Source organism: Aotus nancymaae, unplaced genomic scaffold, assembly GCF_030222135.1.
Source record: "Aotus nancymaae isolate 86718 unplaced genomic scaffold, 86718_ANA_hifiasm-v0.15.2.pri h1tg000089l, whole genome shotgun sequence".
NCBI lineage: Eukaryota > Metazoa > Chordata > Mammalia > Primates > Aotidae > Aotus > Aotus nancymaae.
In genome coordinates, this window is record NW_026988504.1 from 13,423,787 (window position 1) to 13,447,212 (window position 23,426).

General features: G+C 39.4%; 1 protein-coding gene across 3 annotated transcripts in view; it reads right to left on the minus strand.

Annotated features, from left to right (window-relative positions):
* Nucleotides 1-23,426, minus strand: part of MAP2K6 (mitogen-activated protein kinase kinase 6) — a 139,233-nt gene that overhangs the window by 34,695 nt on the left and 81,112 nt on the right. For 2 of the 3 annotated variants that reach the window (XM_012453817.2, XM_012453819.3), the window contains exons 2-4: nucleotides 11,305-11,371; nucleotides 780-828; nucleotides 71-184 (exon numbers count right to left, since the gene is read on the minus strand). In XM_012453817.2, the coding sequence (XP_012309240.1) occupies nucleotides 71-184; nucleotides 780-828; nucleotides 11,305-11,371 (230 nt within the window). Of the gene's footprint in view, nucleotides 1-70; nucleotides 185-779; nucleotides 829-11,304; nucleotides 11,372-14,770; nucleotides 14,792-23,426 lie in introns of those variants that run through there. The other variant, XM_012453818.3, reaches the window with a different exon arrangement.

Below are 23,426 nucleotides of genomic sequence, written 5' to 3' on the forward strand. Positions count from 1 at the left end.
CGGTTGACAATTGAGATGGACAAACATATACACAGCAGATATAAAACATTTGGGAGAATGTCAACTCTACCTTGACTGCCATGATCTGCCCGCTGGGCACGTGCCGCATCTTCTCCACCACCCCATATGCACCTCGTCCCAGTTCCATTATAGGCTCCAGGTCATCTGCCTTCACCTCAAAGTTCTGCAAGAGAGGAAAGGAATAATGCAATGGGAAAGAGAAAAATAAACAGAACAGAGAGCTCATTGTCCTCTATCTCGTTTCTCTCGATGTTCTAAGGATTATTTCTGGGCCAGAAGATTTTCTAGCATGTCAAAGCAGCCTCTGAAAGCAAGAAGCTACAAGAAGGGCCAAGAGATGTCTAGGAGCTGCCACAGTAGCCCACCTGCTTGTCCCACGCAACACAGAAACCCAGCTTTGACTCAGCTTGCCAATCGCTCAGTTGAAGCTATTACACTGCAATTCTTCAGCCATGACCCTTCATTCTGTCTGTAACCCATTATTGACTGATGGCAAATAGATTATGTCTGAACTTTGAGAAATGCCCTCCCAAGAGAATCATCTACTCCCTTTAAATAGCTTCCATCAAAACCACAACAGCCTGATTTCAATTCAACATTTTTTCAAAATAGCAAAAACTTTACATACCACTTCCTTTTAAATGCAAACCTTTTTTAAGCCATCCCCTGACAGCATGCTAGGGAAGATACATTTTTCAGTCAGAAAGCATACATATAAAATGGCCAAGGTATTAGCTGGCAGACATGATTTTTCTTACCTGATTTCCAATAGAAATGCAAGCCTTGGAGTCTAAATCTCGAGGTGGCCTAAGAAAGATAAGGGAGAAAAGAAGAAACATAAGCTATGGAGTCCACTATGTCCTTCCCAAATCACATGCCACTGGGGATGTTTGTCCTTAAGAAGAAAGTGGAAGTTCATGAGTAAACTCAAGCAGCATATGAGTGTGATTAAGAGGGGATCTGAAATAAATTATATTTGGGTTTAAATTACTTAATCTCTTTGGGGCTACATTTCTCCTTTAACATGGGGATATTAACATACCTACATTGTGAAGCAGGAATGAGTATTAACTGAGATAATACAAGTAAAATGCTTAGCAGAATGTTTGGCATACAGTAAATATCTAATTCATATGAGCCATATATGTGCAATTATATAGATTGCGGTACCCAACCCCCAAGCCACAGACTAATACCAGTCAGCAGGAGATGAGCGGTGGGTGAAGGAGAGAAGCTTCATCTGTACTTACAGCCACTCTCCATTGCTCACATTACCACCTGAGTTCCATCTCCTGTCAGATCAGCGGTGGCATTAGATTCTCATAGGAGCACAACCCCTATTGTAAACCATGACTACAAGGGATCTAGGTTGCCCACTCCTTATGAAAATCTAATGCCTAATGATCTGTCACTGTCTCCCATCACCCCAAGATGGGACCATCTAGTTGCAGGATAACAAGCTCAGGGCTCCCACTGATTCTATATTACGGTGAGTTGTATCATTATTTCATTATGTATTACAATGTAATCACGATAGAAATAAAGTACACAATAAATGTAATGTGCTTCATTCATCCCGAAACCATCCCCCTACCCATTCCAGGGAAAAACTGTCTTCCACAAAACCAATCCCTAGTACCAGAAAGGCTGGGAACTGCTGATATAGATCATTGTGATACAGCAGTAAGTCTCAAACTTCTTTCATCCAAGAGCACCAATGTATATAATTATTCCACCACACATCTCACAATTGTTTTAAGAAACAAATAGTAATGGCATATGTTGTGTTAAGTCACAAAATTCATAGAAATAGTAATTTCAAATCTAGTCCCTTCTTTTACAGATGGACAGAAGGTCCAGAGAGGTGAAGTGACTCCCCTCAGCCCACAGCTGCCCCAGGTCTCCTGACTGCCAGCTCTGCATTCTGTCTACTCTACCAGGCTGTCACATCAAGCCCAGCAATATTTTTACCATACATAGTACACATACACAATTCCAGGGTCCTCTTAGGAGCCAGAGGTTTGCTGATTTTGTTTCTATAGTCACTTCCTGAGTATTTACTTCTACTACTTCAGTGATCTCTCCGGTGGTATCAATCTACTTAAGAGAAAAATGTTTGGCTTTGGCTGTCCACAGAACTAGGAGCTCAGACAGGCATTTTCCTAAAAGAAATGTTGCCAATAGTAGTACGATAAACATAGCAAATGCTGGCTGGGTGTGGTAGCTCACAGCTGTAATCCCAGCACTTTGGGAGGCCTAGGCCGGTGGATTACCTGAGGTCAGGAGTTTGAGACCAGCCTGGCTGACATGGTGAAATGCCATGTCTACTAAAAATACAAAAATCAGCTGGGCATCGTGGTGCATTCCTGTAATCCCAACTACTTGAGAGGTTAAGGCAGGAGAATCGCTTGAACCCAGGAGGCTGAGGTTGCAGTGAGCCAAGATCGTGCCATTGCACTCCAGCCTGGGCGACAGAGTGAGACTCTCTGTCTCACAAAAGAAAAAGAAAAAGAAAAACATAGCAAATGCCAAGAAACATATTGTTAATGTGATCAAACGAAAAGAACAACTAAAGGCTAAAAACAAAAGAATCCTGGTGCTGGCAAAAAAAGAGAGTGAGCAGATAGGTATAGACTAAGTTTCTCTGGAAGTACATTCCATGCCAGAAAAAGGCAAAGGAAAATGGAAAGAGACAGGAAAAGGGAAGGATGAAAGGGAGAGGGAAAATAATCCTTTGCCAATGAGATTTTTTTTCCCAACTGTCAGGTATTATGATTCAAACTCTTCTGCTGAAATTAAATACATAAATAAAATTTAAAAGTAGGAATACAGGCCAGGTGCAGTGGCTCACACCTGTAATCGCAGCACTTTGGGAGGCTAAGGCAGGTGAATCACCTAAGGTCAGAAGTTCAAGGCCAGCCTAGCCAATGTGGAGGCCGAGGTGGGTGGATCACCTGAGGTCAGGAGTTCGTGGTAAAACCTCATCTCTACTAAAAATACAAAAATTAGCCAGGCGTGGTGGTGGGAGCCTGTAATCCTAGCTACTTGGGAGGCTGAGACAGCAGAATCACTTGAACCTGGGAGGCAGAGGTTGCAGTGATCCTAGATCGCACCACTGCATTCCAACCTGGGTGACAAGGGCAAGACTTGGTCTCAAAAAATGAAACAAAACAAAACCAAAAAAAAAAAGGAGGAATACGGATACAGATATAAACATGACTAAGATTTTAATGGCAAGACTTCTCTCACCTTAAAATCCTTTTGGAATACATAGACTACTTAAAGTTTTTTATACCAACTTAAAACTGGGGACTGAGAGGGAGAGAGAGAAAAACAACACAAAACAAAGAAAACACACACACACACACACACACACACACACCCTGTAAACAAAAGTGATGTGTTTATATACCTTGTGTTTCTGAGCAGGGAATTTTTCTTCAGAAAAGGTTTCTGGAAGAATCAAATTTCTAAAACTCTAATTCCTCTTTCTCAAGATTTCCAAAGCTGTTTTTTTTTTCAGTTGTCACAATTTGCTTGTGCTAATTTGTAATGGCACTTTGAAATAAAGGCAAATATGACTGAAACGTGACTAATATAAACAATACAAAATCCCTTGCAATTATTCAACACCGCTTTTTTTTTTTTGAGACGGAGTCTCACCCTGTCACCCATGCTGGAGTGCAGTGGCGCAATCTCGGCTCACTGCAACCTCCACCTCCCGGATTCAAGCAATTCTCCTGCCTCAGCCTCTCAACTAGCTGGGATTACAAGTGCCTGCCACCATGCCTAGCTAATTGTTGTACTTTTAATAGAGACAGGGTTTTGCCATGTTGGCCAGGTTGGTCTCGAACTCCTGACCTCAGGTGATCCACCCACCTCGGCCTCCCAAAGTGCTGGAATTACAGGCATGAGTCACCAAACCTGGCCTGTATTCCTACTTTTTTACTTTATTTATGTATTTAATTTCAGCAGAAGGGTTAGAATCATACAGTAGTGGCTGGAATTACAGCCACCACACCCAGCTACCACCTTGACTTTTTAAAAGTATGAAGCAACAGAAAGGTCACTAATTATTTGGGGCTGCCACTGTTTTATTGCCATCCAATGAGGTTACTGAATATGATCTCTTCCAAGTCTAAAATCCTTATATTGTATATATATACCAAGGCTCAGCAAATTACAGCCTGTGATACAGCTAAGAATGACTTTTCCAAATTTAAATGCTTGTAAAAAACAAAAAATAAACAACAGCATCCTCTGTGGCCCATGTAGCCTGAAATATTTACTATCTGGCCTTTTACAAAAAAAAAAAAAAAAAAGTTTGTTGACCTTGGCTCTATACTAACCTTGTATTACCCCTGGACCTAATAAAAGGATATAGTGCCATTTTCTAGATTAAGAAAAATGAAACCCAGAAAAGCTGAGTGATTTTCTGAAGCCATATGGTCATCAACAGAGCTGAAAATAAAACTCAAGACATCTGAATCTCAGCCTTGATTTAAGGAGGAGAAGGAAATATAAAAAACTGGGCTAAGAGTTTTTACCTGCTGTCATGATTCCCATCAAGGCAGATTGAATACAAGGAACTTGCTCCCAATACCCGGCCTCCTCTAATGAAAATGATCAATTCGCCCACACCGCAGGCCCTTGGGCTCATCAAGTGGGCCAAAAACATCAAACAACGGGGCCAAGACTGACAAATCAGATTGAATTAGTTGACGTTGTGCTCTGTCCAGGGCTGGGTATATTAGTTTGCCAGGGGCATTGCAATTCTACAGGAAGTTTATACTGTGGGTAGATGTTCTCTGCCACTTATTCAATATTTTAGTCCTCTGGGGAAAGAACCAAGCTTATTATAAAAATTCTTCCCCTGGAAGACCAAAGGTCTTCCAAAGGTCACCTAGTATTCATTTTTTATATGAACAACCAGCTTTGGTTTAGTATGATAATTATTCATTTATAATTTTATATGAGGAATCAGTTCACTGGTTATTATCCCAATTATTATTCATTTATTCAGAAATATTTATTAAGGACCTATTGGGGCAAAAGACTGTGCAAGGCCACTTACACAAAATAGCTTCCTTAATTTTTACAACTCTCAGAGGTATTATTAATAGAGGTATTATTACCTCTATTGAAATAGAATAGGGTATGAATTGAAATTGAGGTAATACTACTTCTATTAATACCTTTTTCAACAATTAATATTGAATGTGACTAAATAATTTAAGAATACTTGGAGAGACAATGAAATGAGAACCCACAGCTGCACCATGATGACTTCTCCTACACAGTATGCTATAAAGAATCCTACCTCTCATTTCATTAGCCGTAAACTGTTTGGTCACAGCCTCTACCAGTCTGATGTGTGGCTAAGAGCATGTAACTGAGAGTCAGAGATTCCTGAGCTTATATGCCAGCTTTCCCACTGAGAAGCTGTACAAAAATACTAACTTGAAGCTACCTTTCATTGAGCAATTACAATGGACCAGACACTACACTCGACACTCATATGGATTATGACATCTAATCCTTATAACAGCAACATCACTGTTATTCCCAGGTTTTGTTTCTTTGTTTTTAGAGATGGAGTCTCACTCTATCACCCAGGCTGGAGTGCAATGGCAGGATCTCGGCTCACTGTGACCTCCGCCTCCTGGGTTCAAACAATTCTGCTTCCTCAGACTCCCGAGAAGCTGGGATTACAGTTGCTCGCCATTACGCCCGGCTAATTTTTTGTATTTTTAGAAGGGGAAACTAAGGCTTAGCGTATTTAGATATTTTGCCTAAGGTATTCAACTAGTGAAGTTTAGATCCCAAATATAAACCTAAGCATTCTAGCTCCAGACCCTGAACTCTTACCCACGAAGTTATGCTCAATAGCTTGGAGCAAAGCACCTGACCCTTACATCGTTCTGTTTGTTCACATGTCAAAGAGAGTAACAAAAACTGGCTCTGAGTTTCTTGTGATGGTTAAATAAAATAATATGAACTAGCATCATACTGATTTAGAATTAGTTACTATCAATCAAGGAAAGAAACAGCTCACATTCACATTGGTAGCTCAAAGAAAGAGCTCAAACAGAGGGGCCACACACGTTGAACTCAGGAGAATGAAGCTTTGTCAAGGGCTATTTATTTTTGTGAAGCGCAGCAGAAGGAGGCAGGGTATGAATGAGAAGAAATCACGAAGCCAGCCTTCAAAAATTGCCAAGAAAAACACAAAATATGGGAGCTACTTCTTCAGGAGTACAAATTTAAGCCTCGGTATTAAAATAATAACAAGGAGACTCTTTGAGCTAGAGAGGTATACTCTACAATAATGAAGTGATGCTTTTCGCTTCACATAGTGAAACAGATAAGTATATTCACAATATGTGCTATTAATACCATATGAGGGAAAAACAAAATATAAACTGTTTTTATCCTTGTTTATACCAAGAAAGGGATTATAGAAGCCTTCCAAAATTCATAAAATTTATAAAATTAAATTAACATATAATTTATGCTATAATGTAAATTAATATAAAAGGTAAAGAATAAAAATTTTAAGAGGAAGGGACATAAAACTGCTGGTAGGTTGATATAAGAATAAATCCCAAAAGAAATAGTAAAAATAAAAGCAGAAAGCAATAAAATTGAAAATAGGAAAATAAAGCTGGTTCTTCAAAAGAAAAAAGTCAATAAAGTTGACAAACCTGAAGCAAAACTGACAAATTTGACAACAGAAGACACAAATTATCAGTATCAGGGAAAGAAACAAACAAACAAAAAAAGGATGTCACAACAGATTATGCAGTCATTTAAAGATAGGTAGGAAACACTATGAACAATTTTACTCTCATAAATGTGACAATTTGGAAGAAAGGGACCAACTCCTCAAAACCACATACTACCAAAACTCAGCCATGATGAAACAGAGAAGCTGAATAGTCCTACAACTATTTAAGAAATTGGTATTGTAATTAAAAAGTCCCAGAAAAAAAAATCCAGGCTCATTTTCTTTCATTGTAGAATTTTAGCAAACATGCAAAGAAGAGTTACCACCAATTTTATACAATGTTTACCAAAAAATAGAAGCAACACTTACCAATTGATTTTTATTAGGCCATGATTACCTTAATACTAAAACTAGAAAATAATAGCACAAGAGAAAAATTAAATAAACTACCACAGACCAACATCTCCCAAAGGCCTAGAAACAAAAATCCTCAACAAAATTTTAGCAAATTGAATCTAACAATGCACAAAAAGATATATACCATAACTAACTGAAATTCATTTGGGATATACAAGGCTAGCTCAGTACATAAAAATGAATCAACGTAATCTGCATATCAACAAAACAAAGAAGAAAAATTTTATTATCATATCAATTGATGCAGAGAAAGCATTCAACAAAATTCAATACCCATTCGTAATAAAAATTCTCAGGCAGGGCACATTGGCTCACACCTGTAATCTCAGCACTTTGGGAGGGCCAAGGCAGACAAATTGCTTGAGCCCACAAGTTTGAGACCAGCCTGGACAATATGGTGAAACCCCTACAAAACATAAAAAAAATTAGTTGGGCATGGTGGCATCTGCCTGTAGTTCCAGCTACTTCAGAGCCTAAGATGGGAGGATCGCTTGAGTCAGGGGAGGCTGAGACTGCAGCGAGCCATGATCACACCACTGCACTCTAGCCTGGGTGACAGAGTAAAATCCTGTCTCAAAGAACAAAAACAAACAAACAAAAAAAACAGGTTTTATATAGTTGGGAACATTTTCAACCTCATAAATAACAGCTACAAAAATCCTACAGTTAGCTTCATACTTAATAGTGAAAGACTAAATGCTTTCCCTCCAAAATGGAGAACAAAGCAAGTTTTGCCTGCTCTCATCAACCTTATTAACAAAGGATTGGACATTCTTGCTACTTCAACAAGGCAAGGAAAAAAAAGTAAAAATCAAAGTAAAGATTGGAAAGGAAGAAATAAAACTATCTCTGTTTACAAATGCCATGATTGTCTATACAGAAAACCCTAAGGATTCTATGAAAAGCCCCTAGAACTAATAAGTGATTTTAGTAAACTCACAGAATACAAAATCAATACAGAAAAATCTATTGCATTTTTATATGCTGACAATGAACAAGTGAAAACCAAGCTCACAATCAAATTCCACTTAAAATTTGCTCCAAAAAAAAAAATTAGGTATAAATTTTAACAAAACCTAATATTGAGAAATTGTATTATAAAAATGCTAATGAAAGAAATAAAATTTTTAAAGTTTAAGAAATATATCATGTTTGTAGATTGGAAGAATCAATGTAGTAAAAATGTCAATTCTCCCTAAATGGATCTATAGGTTAAACACAATTCCTACTAAGATCTCAGTAGTTTCTTTGTGGACATAGACAAGCTTATTCTAAAACGTATATGAAAATAGGTCTTAGAATAGTCAACATAATTCTGAAAGAGAACAGAATGAGAGGAATCATTTTTCCCTGTTATGACTTACTACACAGCTGTAGTAATCAAGATAGAGTGATATTGGCAGAGGGACAGACACATAAATCAGTGGAACAGAATAGAGAATTCAGAAATAAATTCAAACAAATATGCCCAATTGATATTTGGCAAAGGAGCAGAAGCAATTCAATGGAGGAGGGATAGCCTTTTCAACAAATAGTACTAGAATAATTTGTAACCCACTGGCCAAAGAAATAAAGCTCAACCTAAACTCATACCTTGAACAAAAATTAACTCAAAATGGACCATGGGCTTAAATGTAAAATGCAAAACTACAAAACTTCTAGACAGATCTAGGACTAGGCAAAGGGTTCTTAGACTTATTATCAAAAGCATGATCTGTAAAAGTAATAATTGATACATTAAACTTCACCAAAATTAAAAACTTTTGCTCTGTGAAAGACCCTGCCAAACGAATAAAAAGACAAGTTACAAACTGAGAAAAATATTTTCATATCACATATCTGACAAAGTCCTTGTAACCAGAACATATCAATAACTCTCAAAAATAAACAATAAAAAGAATCTAATTAGGCAATGGGCAAAAGATACGCATTAGCCACTACAGAAATTGCAAATTAAAACTACATATATATCACTACACATCTGAATGAAAAATACTGATAAAACCAATTGCTGGCAGAGATCCAGAAAAACTGGATTATTCAGACATTATTGATGAGAACATAAAATGGCACAATTACTCTGGCCAATGGTTCAGCAGTTCTTTCAAAACTAAAGATGGGATTACCATGTAACCCAGCAATTGTACTATTGGGCATATACCCCAGAGATATGAAGACTTATTCTCATGCAGGAACTTATGCATGAATGATCATAACAGCTTCATTCAGAATAGCCAAAAATGAAAAACTGCCCATATCTCCTTCAAAAGCTGAAGTGTTGAACAAACTGTGGTATAACCATACTACAGATGGGTACTTGGCAATAAAATGGAACAAACTATCAATGCATGCAATTACTTACGTGAACCTCAATAAAATTGCGCTGAACCAAAAACAAAACTCAAAAAAACATGCATTATTTCATTTATATCACAATCATGAAATAACAAAATGGCAAGGAGAACAGATTAGTGGTTGCCAGGGATTAAGGACGGGGATGGGGAGAAGAAGTGGGTATGACTATAAGAGGATAACATGAAAGAGTCTTGTAATGTTGCTGTAGTGAAGTATCTTGATTATAACAGTACTTATGCAAGACACTTGTCATAAATTTTATAGAGCTATACACATGCACACACACACACACACAAGTGAATGCTTGCATAGCTGGCAAAATTGACTAAGTTCTAGGATTCCCACTATTGCCACTTTCTTGATCTTGAATGTACTATAGTTGTGTAAGATGTTAACTTGGGATGGAGGGTAGTTTGGCATGGCCTGGGGAAAGGGATTTAGGGGACTTCTCTGTACATTTCTTTGCAACCTCCTGTTAGTTTACAATTATTTCAAAATAAAAAGTTTTAAAAGTATATCCCATAAATTCCTTTTCAGGTAGTAAAAGTAGTCTACCATATTAGACTCTAAGCTCTTGAGAAACCAGGCAGAGAAGAAACAATAGCAATCACACAGTTCACAGTTCTACAGGTTAAAAAAAAAAAGCCAATTGCTCAGAGAGACCAAAGGAGAAAAAAAAAAAAAAAGTGTGTGGGGGGAAAAACAATCTTAATAGCAAGTATAGGAAGAAAGATCTTCCTCCTGCAAATTCTAATGAAAGGAACATTCTGTCTTGAGTTTAGACTCTAGCTACAGTCCAGAACCCTGAAGAGTAGCCCTCCACTCTACTTTGTCCTTAAAAATTCTCCAGTGGAACGTTTCTGTATACTGCTTCAGGCAATGCAAGGACCAATGGCTTCAATAAAGACTTACAACAGACATGATCCCATTTTAGAGCACATTCCAACACTAGGCGGTGGACTTTCTGATAGTAGATCACAGCTAAGATCAAAACCCACTACAAAGGGAGGCACTTTTGTAGACATGAACAAAAGCCTTAACAACTCACTTCTCCAATGGGATGCCCTCTCTTTGCCCTTGCCCTGTCTCTCTAACACCTCTATTGTGATTTGTTTCCTCGGAATTTCCATTTCTTTCATGCAGATGCCTTGGTAGATGGTTGTACCTCCAGCTGGACAGGAAGTACCTTCCCCACCACAAAAAGAGACAGAAAAAAAAAAAAAAGCAAAAAGGAGGTTCACAGAGAGAATGTCCTTCACATGATGTCCTTCACCAGGACTTGAGCTGACTTAGGGATTTGGGCCAAAACCTCAGCTAATAAGAAAGTGTTCCTTTACCTCATTCTTCCTTCTGTTTATATAAGTCAGGATCTAAGTGTCAGGATGTGGGTCCTCACCAAATACCATCTTTCCATCTCAACCCAAGTTTTATAGTAGTGGCTTTCACAGGGATTTGCTTGTTTGCTCCAATCTACAGGGAAAAGGCAAGGAAGTCCACATCCAGGGGCCTTTCTGGCCTTACATAGAACCCCATCCACCAAATATATCTGACATTCAATTCTGACTCAACCAATAACTTAAGATGCTGAGTTCAAAACCACCCACTCAAAATAGACTGACTGATGAGGTATGATTATTTCCAGTCTCAGAACATTGAGTAAATGGCTTGCCCCTTAAAGGCCTCTTTTAAAGTAAAGGCACTGCTTACCAGTCCAAAACTGAATCCCCAGGGGAAACCTGTAAGGTATAAGGATTTGGATTAAGATGATAATCTTGCCAACTTACGTGGAACTGGTCTGAGGTTGTTCAAATGCTTCTTTTGGAATTTTAAGGCCAGGGTTTCGCTTCTTACCTATGGGGAAAGACATAAGGAAAAAGTTAAGGACTATATCATAGCAAAAGAGCAGAGACAGAAACTGCAGCAAAGGAAAAGAGCTGACCTGCGTATGCAGCTCTCATGTCTCCATTCAAAGCAACAGTTCCTACCCAGAAAGTCTGTGAGCGTTGAGAACCCAAGTACCAGGTAGAATGGAGCTTCCCAAATACAGAATGTGGTGATGAATGAGGTTTTTCATCAGTCCAGAGTGCAAACATCAGGATAAGAATGCCAACTCTCTTTTCCTAGGAAGTTCTACCCTTTCTCTCCACTGAGAGTTTGTCATTTCAAATTCTTTTTTTTTTTCTTTTCTTTTCTTTTGGTTTTTTTTCTTTTGTTTTTAAGACAGAGTCTTACTCTGTCACCCAGGCTGGCGTGCAGTAGTACAATCTCGACTCATTGCAACTTCTGCCTCCTAGATTCAAGCGATTCTCCTGCCTCAGGCTCCCGAGTAGCTGGGATTATAGATGTGTGCCACCATGCCCAGCTAATTTTTGTATTTTTAGTAGAGACAAGCTTTCACCATGTTGGGCAGGCTGGTCTCGAACTCCTGACCTCAGGTCATCTGCCGGCCTTGGCCTCCTAAAGTGCTGGGATTACAGGCATGAGCCACTACACCCAGCCTAAGAGCCACCATGCGTGGCCTTTTTTTTTTTTTACACTACAATGGCGATGGCAGACACTTGGTCACAGCTTTTTTTTTTCTTTTTAGTGTCAGTAAAAGGTAGTCACCCTTATCTCAGTATCCCTCTATTTTCTAAATTGATCTGTTAACAACTATGAGAGTTAGCAATGGAAGCAGAATAAAAAATATTTTTCCACTGTTCTGCCCTCCCCTTTTCTCAACCACCTGCTGTAATTTGAAAAACCTGAGAGGGATAGAGCAATACTTATTTACATTTGCCATATTCCAAAAAGGATTAGGATAGCAGATGGGCTTATGCAAGAAGGTTAGCACTTCTTGGGCCTGACGGAAAGGTAACTTGATGTTGTTCATACCTGTGCTGAAATTACAAGAGAATTTGGCTTGAATACTTTTGTTTATGAGTAAAAAAGAACAGACTGAGAAATGCCAGCTCAGGAAGCAGATCAGAGCAAACAAGGGCCTGAGGTTTTCCTCATCCATGGAGATCCTGTGTCTCTTTGCACTTGGCAGGGGAAACCAAGGGAGAGCTGGATAGGATGGTTGGAAAGAATGCTACCTCCTTTCCCACCTCTTCTCCACATTGCAGATGACCGCTGAGAGATAATAGAAGCCCTGGATACAACCCTGGATAGATCCTCAAACTGCAAAGAAACTTAGGAAATCAACTAAAGTGGCTGGGCACGGTGGCTCACACCGGTAATCCTAACACTTTGAGGCCACGGTGGGTGGATCATGAGGTCAGGAGTTCGAGACCAGCCTGGCCAACATAGTGAAACCCCATTTCTACTAAAAATACAAAAATTAGCCAGGCGTGGTGGCAGGCACCTGTAATCCCAGCTACTCATGAGGTGGAGGCAGGAGAATCACTTGAACCCGGGAGGGGGAGGTTGCAGTGAGCCGAGATCGTGCCATTGTACTCCAGCCTGGGTGATAGTGTGAGACTCTGTCTCAAAAAAAAAAAAAGAAAAGAAATCAACCAAAGTAACCACCTTGCAGAAAAGTGACATCCAAAGATGTGAGTGACTTGCTTCACATTACAGAGGCCAGCAATGACCCACTCAGAATTAGAATCCAGGTCTCCTGATACCCAGGTGCAAATTCTTGCTGCTATCCTGCAATAGGAGACGTTTAGAGATGACTGGAGAGGGGGCAGTTGAGAGGAATATGGGATTTTGAGTTTTAAAATACCCAGCTGACTGATTCTTCCACGCACCGAGCAACTTCTGGAATCACTTTTCATCTGACTCTCTTGCTTTTCTCAATTGTAAAATGAGGAAGTAACATCAATACCCACCTCCCTAGACTGATCTGAGAATCAAAGCAGATAATATATATGAAAGAATATTAAGATACCTTAAGTAGCTGTTAATTAGATTCATAGAGGGAAACAATCAGTACTGTCTCATTTCTTTAAAAAAGTCATTTGAAAAATTCATGAAGAGAATTGGCCACATTATTACAGCCCAATATAATGTATAATGAAATTTTTTCTTTCTCTTCCTTCAGAATCCAAAATGAGATCAATTCTGCCAAGCTGTATAAAGCCAGGAAAAAAATATGCTTGGCAGTAATCAGCCTAGAGAAAGCCTTTTAGGACCACCTTCAGAATAACAGACTTTCTCAATTCTCTCCTCGTTTGGGTTTACCTATGTATTTTATAAGGTTCAAAACTCACCATTCACTTTCCTGCTCTTGGAACTCAAACAGCTGTTAGGAATGTTACTAAATTAGTCAGTTATTGACATTACATAGAGCTTCCCTATATACCAGGAGCTATGCTAGGTGCTGGACCCAGTTATGAGACTCCAAATAGACGTATAGCCTAATTCCAACAATTCCCATCCATGGGCATCAGCTAAACAGACAGGGAATGTTATTTTCAGTGATATTCTTCAGTGAGGAATGAATGACAGATTCAACTTGCTTAGATAACTGTAAAGATAACTACATGCAGATTCCAGTACAGATGACAGATAATTCAGGTAATCCCAACAGAGGTAACCCTACAGTTCTCTCAAAGAAAACAAAAACTAAGGTAACATATTTTGCCTATGAAAATGGGTCTCCAGTTGCCATTTAAGCAAACCAAAAGCAGAAGTTACACTTAAATTCCTACATCTTTCTCTTCCTCATTTCTAACTCAATTCTTATAAGATAGATGTAAAGAGAAATAGCTATTTGTTAAGAAAACCCCTTTGAAAAACCTTAATACAGCAATTAATTAGTAGCAATTCTTAACAGCAATTAACTATTACACCATAACTTAATTCATCCGAATATCTATACAAAGAAATAGTAAAAAAGAGTGAAAGTTTTTGGCACAGAGACCAAAGGAATAAAAGATCAAAATAAGAATAAAGTCTTCCAAGTGGGAGAAGGCCCTTGATTCTCTCCCCAGATCACTTTTACACCTAGCCACCCCCCTTAATCCCCAAATCAACATCACTCTTACCCTGAATTTACTGCCTCCTAGTTGAAATTGCCAGCCTCCTGTCTCCAGACTCTAAACCCTTGACTATATATAAGTTGGACATCTGTATATCTTAAGCCTAGTATTTCCAAATATACCAACTCCTTAAAACAACAAGAAAAAAAAAAAAAACAGATCCAGGAGACACAAAACCTAGTTGAATTACAGCGTTAGAAAATACTCTGCCTTCGCGTTAAAATGTAGATCAAATAAAATAAAAATCACAAGCACACAGAGCAACATTCTGTAATTCACTTACTTGCCCATCTGTGACAGAGCTGCACAATAAGAGTTTAGCAGAGGCGACTCTGATGAGGTTTCCAAGGCTGCAAGGAAGGCCAGCAGAGGAAAACCCCACAGAAGTCATTCTTCACTTAGCTCCAAAGACCACACTTCAGCAAGAAGAAACAGAACTGAACAGACTCCACCCCTCCTCATGTTCGGATAGCAGCAAACCTCTGCAAGTTCATTGTTCCCAGGAAATTGCAGCTTCAGGAAGGGAGAGAGGACGTGGGTCTATGTGGACACCCAGGCGTGACATTAATCATTAACCCAACTTGGAGGAATAAATCTATAAAGTAATTCTGGACAGGACCGTGTTCTGCAGCCTTTCTATAAACGCCTCTTTCATTTCTTAAAAGAAAGAAAAACAATATGTGGTCAGTTTCCAGCTGTGTTTACATCACAGCAATCTGTTCCCCCAGGAAGGCAGCCAACACCTGACGCTAACATTGAACACTGTTTGAAAAAAAAAAAAATGGGAGGGAGCACTATGAATAATAAAGCTAAGTGGCCAACTATGTTGAACAGCCTTTTCCTTTGATATTCCAAAGCAAAGCAGAAAAAAAAGTCAGAAAAAAAAGGGCTTTCTATGATGTCACATGCTAGCAACAAGCCTTCTCAGAATGAGAGAATTCTGTATATTTCTGCAGATCACAACAAGTCTCGACTGCTTATTGGCACAGTCTGCAAGGGGTAAGCCTCGTCGGCCTGATTGGGCATATACAGCACTATATTGCATCAGACCCTGTTACACCCATGTCTGTGTTCTCTGAAAATAGTGTAGTTCCAACACACACATATATTTGCAAAATTCATCTTAAACCAAAGCAAAGCTGGGTCATTATAATCCTGGCCTGGAGCAACATGGCACTGGGAAAAAAAAAACAACCTTGCCAATAGCTAGAAAATATTTACCAGGCCACAGAAATGTTCGCTAGCTTTGACTGCAGCGAAAATGATGGGGTACACGAGAGGTCTTGCACACACTCTGACAGGGTAAGCACAAAGGACTTCTCTGATGTTCCTCATTACATAAAACAGAAGATTGTGTTCCACTGCCAACCCAAACAGCATGAGAAGCCCATGCGGTCAACAGAAGGTGGCATCGTGAAGATATGCTGATGCCTAAATATTTGTTAGCTTGGCTGAGGGTTGGGGGCATGATTATGAAACCTTATGATTATTGACACAGCTTCACAAAAGGATGGTAGTGCTTCCAGAGCCAAATTTATTTTAAAAATACGTTTCCCAATATGAATGGGATTTCCAGCCAAGTAACTGGCAATCTAGAGGCCTTGGCTGCCCTCTCCTTACTACTTGCATCTAGGCTTACGTTCCAAGGGTAGTTGGCAATAAAATTGGCAGTGAAGTATCATTCAATGTTATTAAATTGCAATGATCATATGCAAAGCGACTAACGAAGCAGGGCGGGGAAGAGGCGTGCAGGAAGAAAGCTGGCTTTGCAACGGTGATGTAAAAGTGAACAGGGACCCTGCCATCCTCCAAAACCACTGGTTCTTATAAACCACTGAGACTCCAACCAGTAGGACAGATTTCTCTGGAATTACATAAAGTTTAGAGAAGAAAAGCTGAAAAGCTCTTTTTTTTTTTTTGAGACAGAGTCTCACTTTGTCACCCAGGCTGGAGTGCAATGGCACTATCTAGGCTCACCAAAACCTCTACCTCCCAGGTGCAAGCAATTCTCATGCCCCTCAGCCTCCCCAGTAGCTGCACATGGGAATATAGGCACGCACCATCCCACCTGGTTAATTTTTGTATTTTTAGTAGAGATGGGGTTTTGCCATGTTGGCAGGCTAATCTCAAACTCCTGACCTCAGGAGGTGATCCATCTGCCTCGGCCTCCCAAAGTGCTCTTGCTGGGATGACAGGTGTGAGCCACCGCACCCTAGCGGTGTCTAGCATAACAAAGGTACTCAATAAATACTTTCTTTTCTCCCTTCCATATTTGTGCTTATATTTTAAAACCTGCAGTCAGTTTGATTTCAGAGTCAGAATGAATCTCTTAAGATCTGACCTTTCCTCATACTGTTCCTTCTACCTGGAGGGCTCTAGGTAGATACCCTTCCTCTAAGGAGGGTTCTTACAGACAAGAACTCAACCTTCCAAATTCAAAACCTCCCTCAAAGAGCCTTCCCAGATCTTCCTGAACACAACCTAAGCATTACTATCCACACATTCCTGCTTTCCCATTCCAGCACCTTACCCATGGCCTGCAACACAATATGAGATCAAAGTAGCTTCCCTGAAACTTTGATATTTTAGTTGAAAATGTCCACTCTCTTTAAAATAGAACTCCATGATCATCTTCCATTCATTTCCTGCATACCTTTTCTCACAATATAGAATTATTTTATTTTTGTATTTATTTACTTTTGCATTTATTTATTACTTGCTTATCTATCTTTCCCTACTAGAATATAAGTTCCATGATGACCAATGATTCTGCCCAGCACCTACTCATCATAAATATTTGTCAACTGAATATTTATTAGTCTTTTCTCAACTGTTTTGAACATTTGTACAGAGCTCTTCAAAAAACAAAATGAACAACCAATAATGGAATGTAAATTGCACAAACCTATGCATCAATAAGACATTATTTCAAATCCCAGCTGTCCCACTTAGTGACATAATGTTTAGAATGTTTCTTATCTTAAACTAAGTTTCCGCACCTGCAAACTGGAGATGACGTACAATCTCCCCAGTTCATTAAGAGACTCAATTGACACACTGTGTGTGAAGAAGCCTAGTAGGGTCTAGCAAAACACAGGTACTCAATAAATATCTTCTTTTCTCCCTTCCATATTTGTGCTTTTATTTTTAAAATATGAGCTAAGCAGAATGTTCCCTGGATGATATCTTATTTCTTCAAATTCCATGCTCCACTCTTCCTCTTTTGTGTTATTTATGCTAGAATTACATTTTTCAAACATCTCATCAGTCTTGAATCATCCTCAGGATTTCTGGGACTGAGTGAGTACTTAAAATTTTACATTGTCTCAGTATCCTTTTTTTTTTTTTTTGAGATAGAGTTTTGCTCTGTCACCCATGCTGGATGGAGTACAATGGTGCTATCTCGGCTCACTGCAACCTCCACCTCCTGAGTTCAAGCAACTCTCCTTCCTCAGTCTCCCGAGCAGCTGGGATTACAGGTGCCCACCACTGAGCCTGGCTAATTTTTGTGTTTTTAGTAGAGACAGGTTTTGTCATGTTGGCCAGGCTGGTCTCAAACTCCTGACCTCAGGTGATCCACCTGCCTCAGCCTCCCAAAGTGCTGGGAATAGAGGCATGAGCCACCATACCCAGCCCTCAGTAATCATTTTTAAACCTAAGTTAAAATTTCTCATACGAGAAGCAGGACTCAGTCACTCTTGACACGGTTTCTAGTACTGTACTCCACCAGAGTGGCTCCAAACCAGTGGCAGAGATGAAACTTACAGACATCTCTCCTGCCTAGCAGGCTGGCCTCCCTACTTTCCTGCCATATCCTTTAAACAGACCATACAGACTTCTGCCCATAAACGTAAGGTGACCACCTCTCGGTCACACTGTGACCTCCTAGAACTACTGCCTGCTTGCTTTAAACCCAGAAATTAAAGTTCCCTGCAGAAAATTGGGTAACACCCTGTACCCAATAAAGACATTGGCCCACTGGTCCCTTCTCTCTCTGTGTGTGCGTGCGTGCATGTGTGTGTGTGACTTCCAGGCGTGCTGGGTCCCATACAGAGTCTCTAAGTGCTAAAAACTCTTAAAATCTTACATCTTAGTTGTGTCACTGAAACCACATTTGCAGTCCTATCCCTACTGGTGAAACTGCCCCAAAAGGACACATGCAGGTGGGATCCCTGCTGATACTCTTTTGTCCAGGTCTCTCAGCTACTAGGGACAGTAATTACTGGCTAAGTTAATAAAGTGAGACTTCAGGAGCCATATTTTGGTTTTTTTTTTTTAAGTTTCACAAGTGTCTGAGACCCCAGCCACAGTCAAGTAGCCCTTGTCTACCATATGTCTATGTAAAGTTGTTTTTTGTTTGCCTTGTTTTACCATTTCTCACTTTATGATAAGAATGTCACTTTCCTTTCAGGCTCTTGTCACTTTCCCTGCAACCCACCAGTTCTTTCTGATTAGTAAGAACAAAATTCCAAGCTAGCTTCTCATTGAGTTATCTCTATCTTTGAGTTGAAATTGTCAATCATTCCCCAGGGTACACACTGCAAGGGTCAAAATTTATTAAGATGCAAATTCTACCATCAAAGAGTCAGGAGATATGAAAATCCAACTCTATAGTAACAGTGAGTATATGTGATATACAATACAAGCATTGCACCTGAAAGCAGGAGAGAAGAAGTGAGACAAGCAACACCAAAAAATGGTCGCGGCCCAGCGCAGTGGCTCATGCCTGTAATCCCAGCACTCTGGGAGGCCAAGGCAAGTGGATCATGAGGTCAGGAGATTGAGACCATCCTGGCCAACATGGTGAAAGCCCATCTCTACTAAAAATGCAAAAATTAGCTGGGTGTGGTGGTGCGCCTATAGTCCCAGCTACTCGGGAGGCTGAGGCAGGAGAATCCCCTGAACCTGGGAGGCAGAGGTTGCAGTGAGCTGAGATCGTGCCACTGCACTCCAACCTGGCGACAGAGTGAGACTCAAAAAAAATAATAAATGGTCTCACATAGGGAGTGATATTTGAAGTGGCACTTTGATAATTAGTAGGATTTAAGGGTACATGAGGGTTTGTTATACTATATGTCTTCTTTGTATATATTTAAATGTTTCCAAACTCAAAAGTTTAAAAAGATGACAGGTGGGATTTTGGCAATCAGGACTTGGGGAGACAATAGGAGGATTCTAAGCAAAATGAGGATGAACTATCTATGTAAGGAGAAGCACTGTGGTATAGTCAAAGAATTCGGAGTTTTCTACACTGAAAGAAGTGAAAGGTAGTGAAGAGAGAAGCCTAGAGGAGGAGGCTGGAGTCAGAGATTGAAACACTGTAACTAATAAAAGTTAAATTTCAGATTTAAAAAGCCATTTATATTTTTCAGTAGCGGAGTGTCATGCCACATCTATGCCTTAGGAAAAAAAAAAAGATATAACAAGATTAACTGATCTAATATCTGGATGTTTGAAACTGTGTTACATACACACTCACCCATAAACCCACATACTCTCATCCCTTGATGTCTTATGCCTCCAGGTCTTTGCTCATATATTCACAGAATGTCATTATTTCCTGTTTTCCCCAGTCAACTTCAACACTCAACTCAAGCATGTTTTTCTCCAGGAAGCCTTTCATGAAAGTCCCCAATACAATAAATACCTTTCCTCTGCATTGCCACAGTACCCTGGACCTTCCCATACTGATTAAGTGAACACATCTCTTCATCCATCTCTTCCACTAAAAATGCAAGCCCTTCAAAGTCAGGGCCCATGTCTTCTTACCTATGCACAGAGTTTAAGCACTAGAATCAAAAATAAGAGGTAGAGACCATAGCAATTTGGCTAACAAATAAGCTGTTCAAATTCTGCAGAGGTGAAATCTACAGGCTCTGGTCACTTACTACAGAAGTACAAAAGAAAAGAAGCTAAGTAGTAATAGTAGTTAATAGTAATAGTAATAGTAGAAGTAGTGGTAGTAAAAATAATGCTCATTATCTGGTTTTTCCACACCTAAATGAAATTAAGTGAAAGAGGAAAGTCAGGTCAGTTGGGGTGGGCAGTGGGGAAAGGGCAGATCATGAGTTCCAACTCAGATGTACTAAGGAAAAGATGCTAGAGGGACATGTGGCAGAATTCAGCCAGACAAATGGAGCTTAAGAGAGAGACAGGAGGAAATATGTAGGTCTGGGAATAACAAACAAAGAAGTAGAAAGATGCATGAGACAGTCAGGGAAATAAGAAGAACGGAAGAAGGGAAGGCAGCCAAGCTAAGAACATTTTGAAGAATTGGTGAAGGACACAAAGAATTACGCTCCTGTCAAAAGAGAATGAGCCAGGCTGTCCACCCACTAATTGGGAAATGGCCCCCTTTTCAGAGAATAAAAGCACTCAATAGGTTTTCTTACAGCTTCATGTGATTAAAGCTTTAAAAAAAAAAAAGAAAAAAAGCCTAGTAGAGCTTTTATGTCATATTAACAATTTGGTGTTGACTAACATGTTCTTAAAAGAACCTAAAAGCAAATCACAGCCAATGCCCTGAGTTGTGTTCTAGGCTCAGGGGGAAGGCGGGAGGCAGGCAGTGGTTCTTGGGGAATTTCCAGTGTCTATGTTCATCTCCTTCCTCATTTATGGGCTGCTTCACTCATTAACATTGATCAAAAGGAAAGGTAGTCAAAAGGGTGTTAAAAATATCACTTTAAAATAAAAATATGGCAATTGGTTGCAAAGAAATTTAGTGGTGTCTTCAATCTTTTCAAAATACCCACTGGGTTTTGGTTAGACTTTTAAAAAAAGTATTCATTTTTTAGAAATAATACTGAAATGTTTACAAATGAAATAATAATATTCTAGAATTTGCTTCAAAATAACGGCAGGGTGTGGGATGGAGATACAGATAAAATAAGATCGGCCATGAGTTGGTCATTGTCAGAGCTGAGTGCCAGATACCTGGCAGTTATACAGTCTACTTTTGAATATGTTTGAAATTTACCAAAATAGCCAGGCACAGTAGCTCAAGCCTGTAATTCCAGCAATTTGGGAGGCTAAAGCAGGTGGATCACCTGAGGTCAGGAGTTTGAGACCAGCCTGGCCAACATGATGAAACCCTGTCTCTGCTAAAAATATAAAAATCACCTGGGCATGATGGCAGGCACCTGTAGTCCCAGCTACTTGGGAGGCTGAGGCATGAGAATCGCTTGAATCCAGGAGGTGGAGGTTGCAGTGAGCCGAGATTGCACAACTGCACTCCAGCTTGGGTGACAAGAGAGAAACTCCATCTAAAAAAAAAAATTTAATTTAATTTAAAAAGGGCCGGCGCAGTGGCTCAAGACTGTAATCCCAGCACTTTGGGAGGCTGAGGCAGGCGGATCACCTGAGGTCGGGAATTCGAGACCAGCCTGATCAACATGGAGAAACCTCGTCGCTACTAAAAATAAAAAATTAAACAGGCACATGCCTGTACTCCCAGCTACTCAGGAGGCTGAGGAAGGAGAAGTGCTTGAACCTGGGATGCAGAGGTTGAGATGAGCCGAGATCAAGCCATTGCACTCCAGCCTGGGCAGCAAGAGCGAAACTCCATCTCAAAAAAAAAGAAAAAAAGAAATTTACCAAAATATAAAGATATTCTTAAATAGTAACAGAATCACAGAAACTCTGTTTTAATAGTTAAAAGAGTGGCATAGTAAAATAGCTGAATTTTGTGTGTATGTGTGAAAGTAATGGATGCTTTTTTCCCTCTGGTCCAAAACCACAATTTTAATAACACTCTGATCACCTCCCTTTTAACCAATGGAAACTCAAGGAAGCAACTTTAATTCAACCAGCTGCTTGAAGACTAAGGGGCAATAAAAATATAAAAAGCAAAGTTCTTCATCTGCAACCCCTCCTAGAATGCTATCAGTACAGGGTCTATTCTGTCTCTCACTCAGCTCCATCTGATTTCTTCGGAGCTGCATTCTATCCCAATGCCATTGGCCCTTGTTGGGGTACACCTTACAAAGAGGCCTCTGGAGTGCATGTCCCTGATGATGATTTTCATTATCTTACATGATGTTCTCTTTATAAAGACTCAGGAAAAAAAATGTGTATCAGTAACAGAAAGAATCGGCTTCTCCTGCATAATTGATCAATTCCTGCCTAGAGCAAATGAGAATGATGTTTCCTTCTGTTTCCTTCCTTGGGTTTATGGCTAAAAAGCTTAGAGCTAAACTAGGAATTATATTCGTAATCATTTCCCAAGTCACTGCTTTTTTGCAGGTCTACTTTGTTTCTGTCTTACCGATTGTTTTAATAACATTTTATTATAAGACATTTTAAATATAGGCATACACTGCATAATGATGTTTAAGTCAACAACGCATTGCATATACACAAAGGGTCACATAAGATTATAATAGAGTGGAAAAATTACTATCATCTGGTGACACGGTAGTCATCATAATGTCATAGTGCAATTCATTACTCACATGGGTTTGTAGTGCTACTGGTGTAAACAAACCTACTGCACTACCAGTCATACAAAAGTACAGCACACACAATTATGTACAGTACATAATATTTGATAATAATGACTATGTTACTGATTTATATATTTACTATATTACACATTTTCTTGTTATTTTAGAGTGTATTCCTTCTACTTATTTTTTTTTTCAAGTTAACTGTAAAACAGCCTCAGGCAGGTTCTTCAGCAGGTATTCCAGGAGATGGCATTGTTATCATAGGAGATGACAGCTCTATGTGTGCTATTGCCCCTGAAAACCTGGGACATGATGTGGAGGTGGAAGACAGTGATATTCATGAGTCTGACCCTGTGTAGGCCACACCTGATAGGTGTGTTTGTCTTGGTTTTTAAAAAAATTTTAAAGTAAAACTTAAAATAATTTTAATATAGAAAAAGCTTATAAAATAATGATATAAAAAAAGAAAATATTTTTGTATAGCTATACATTTGT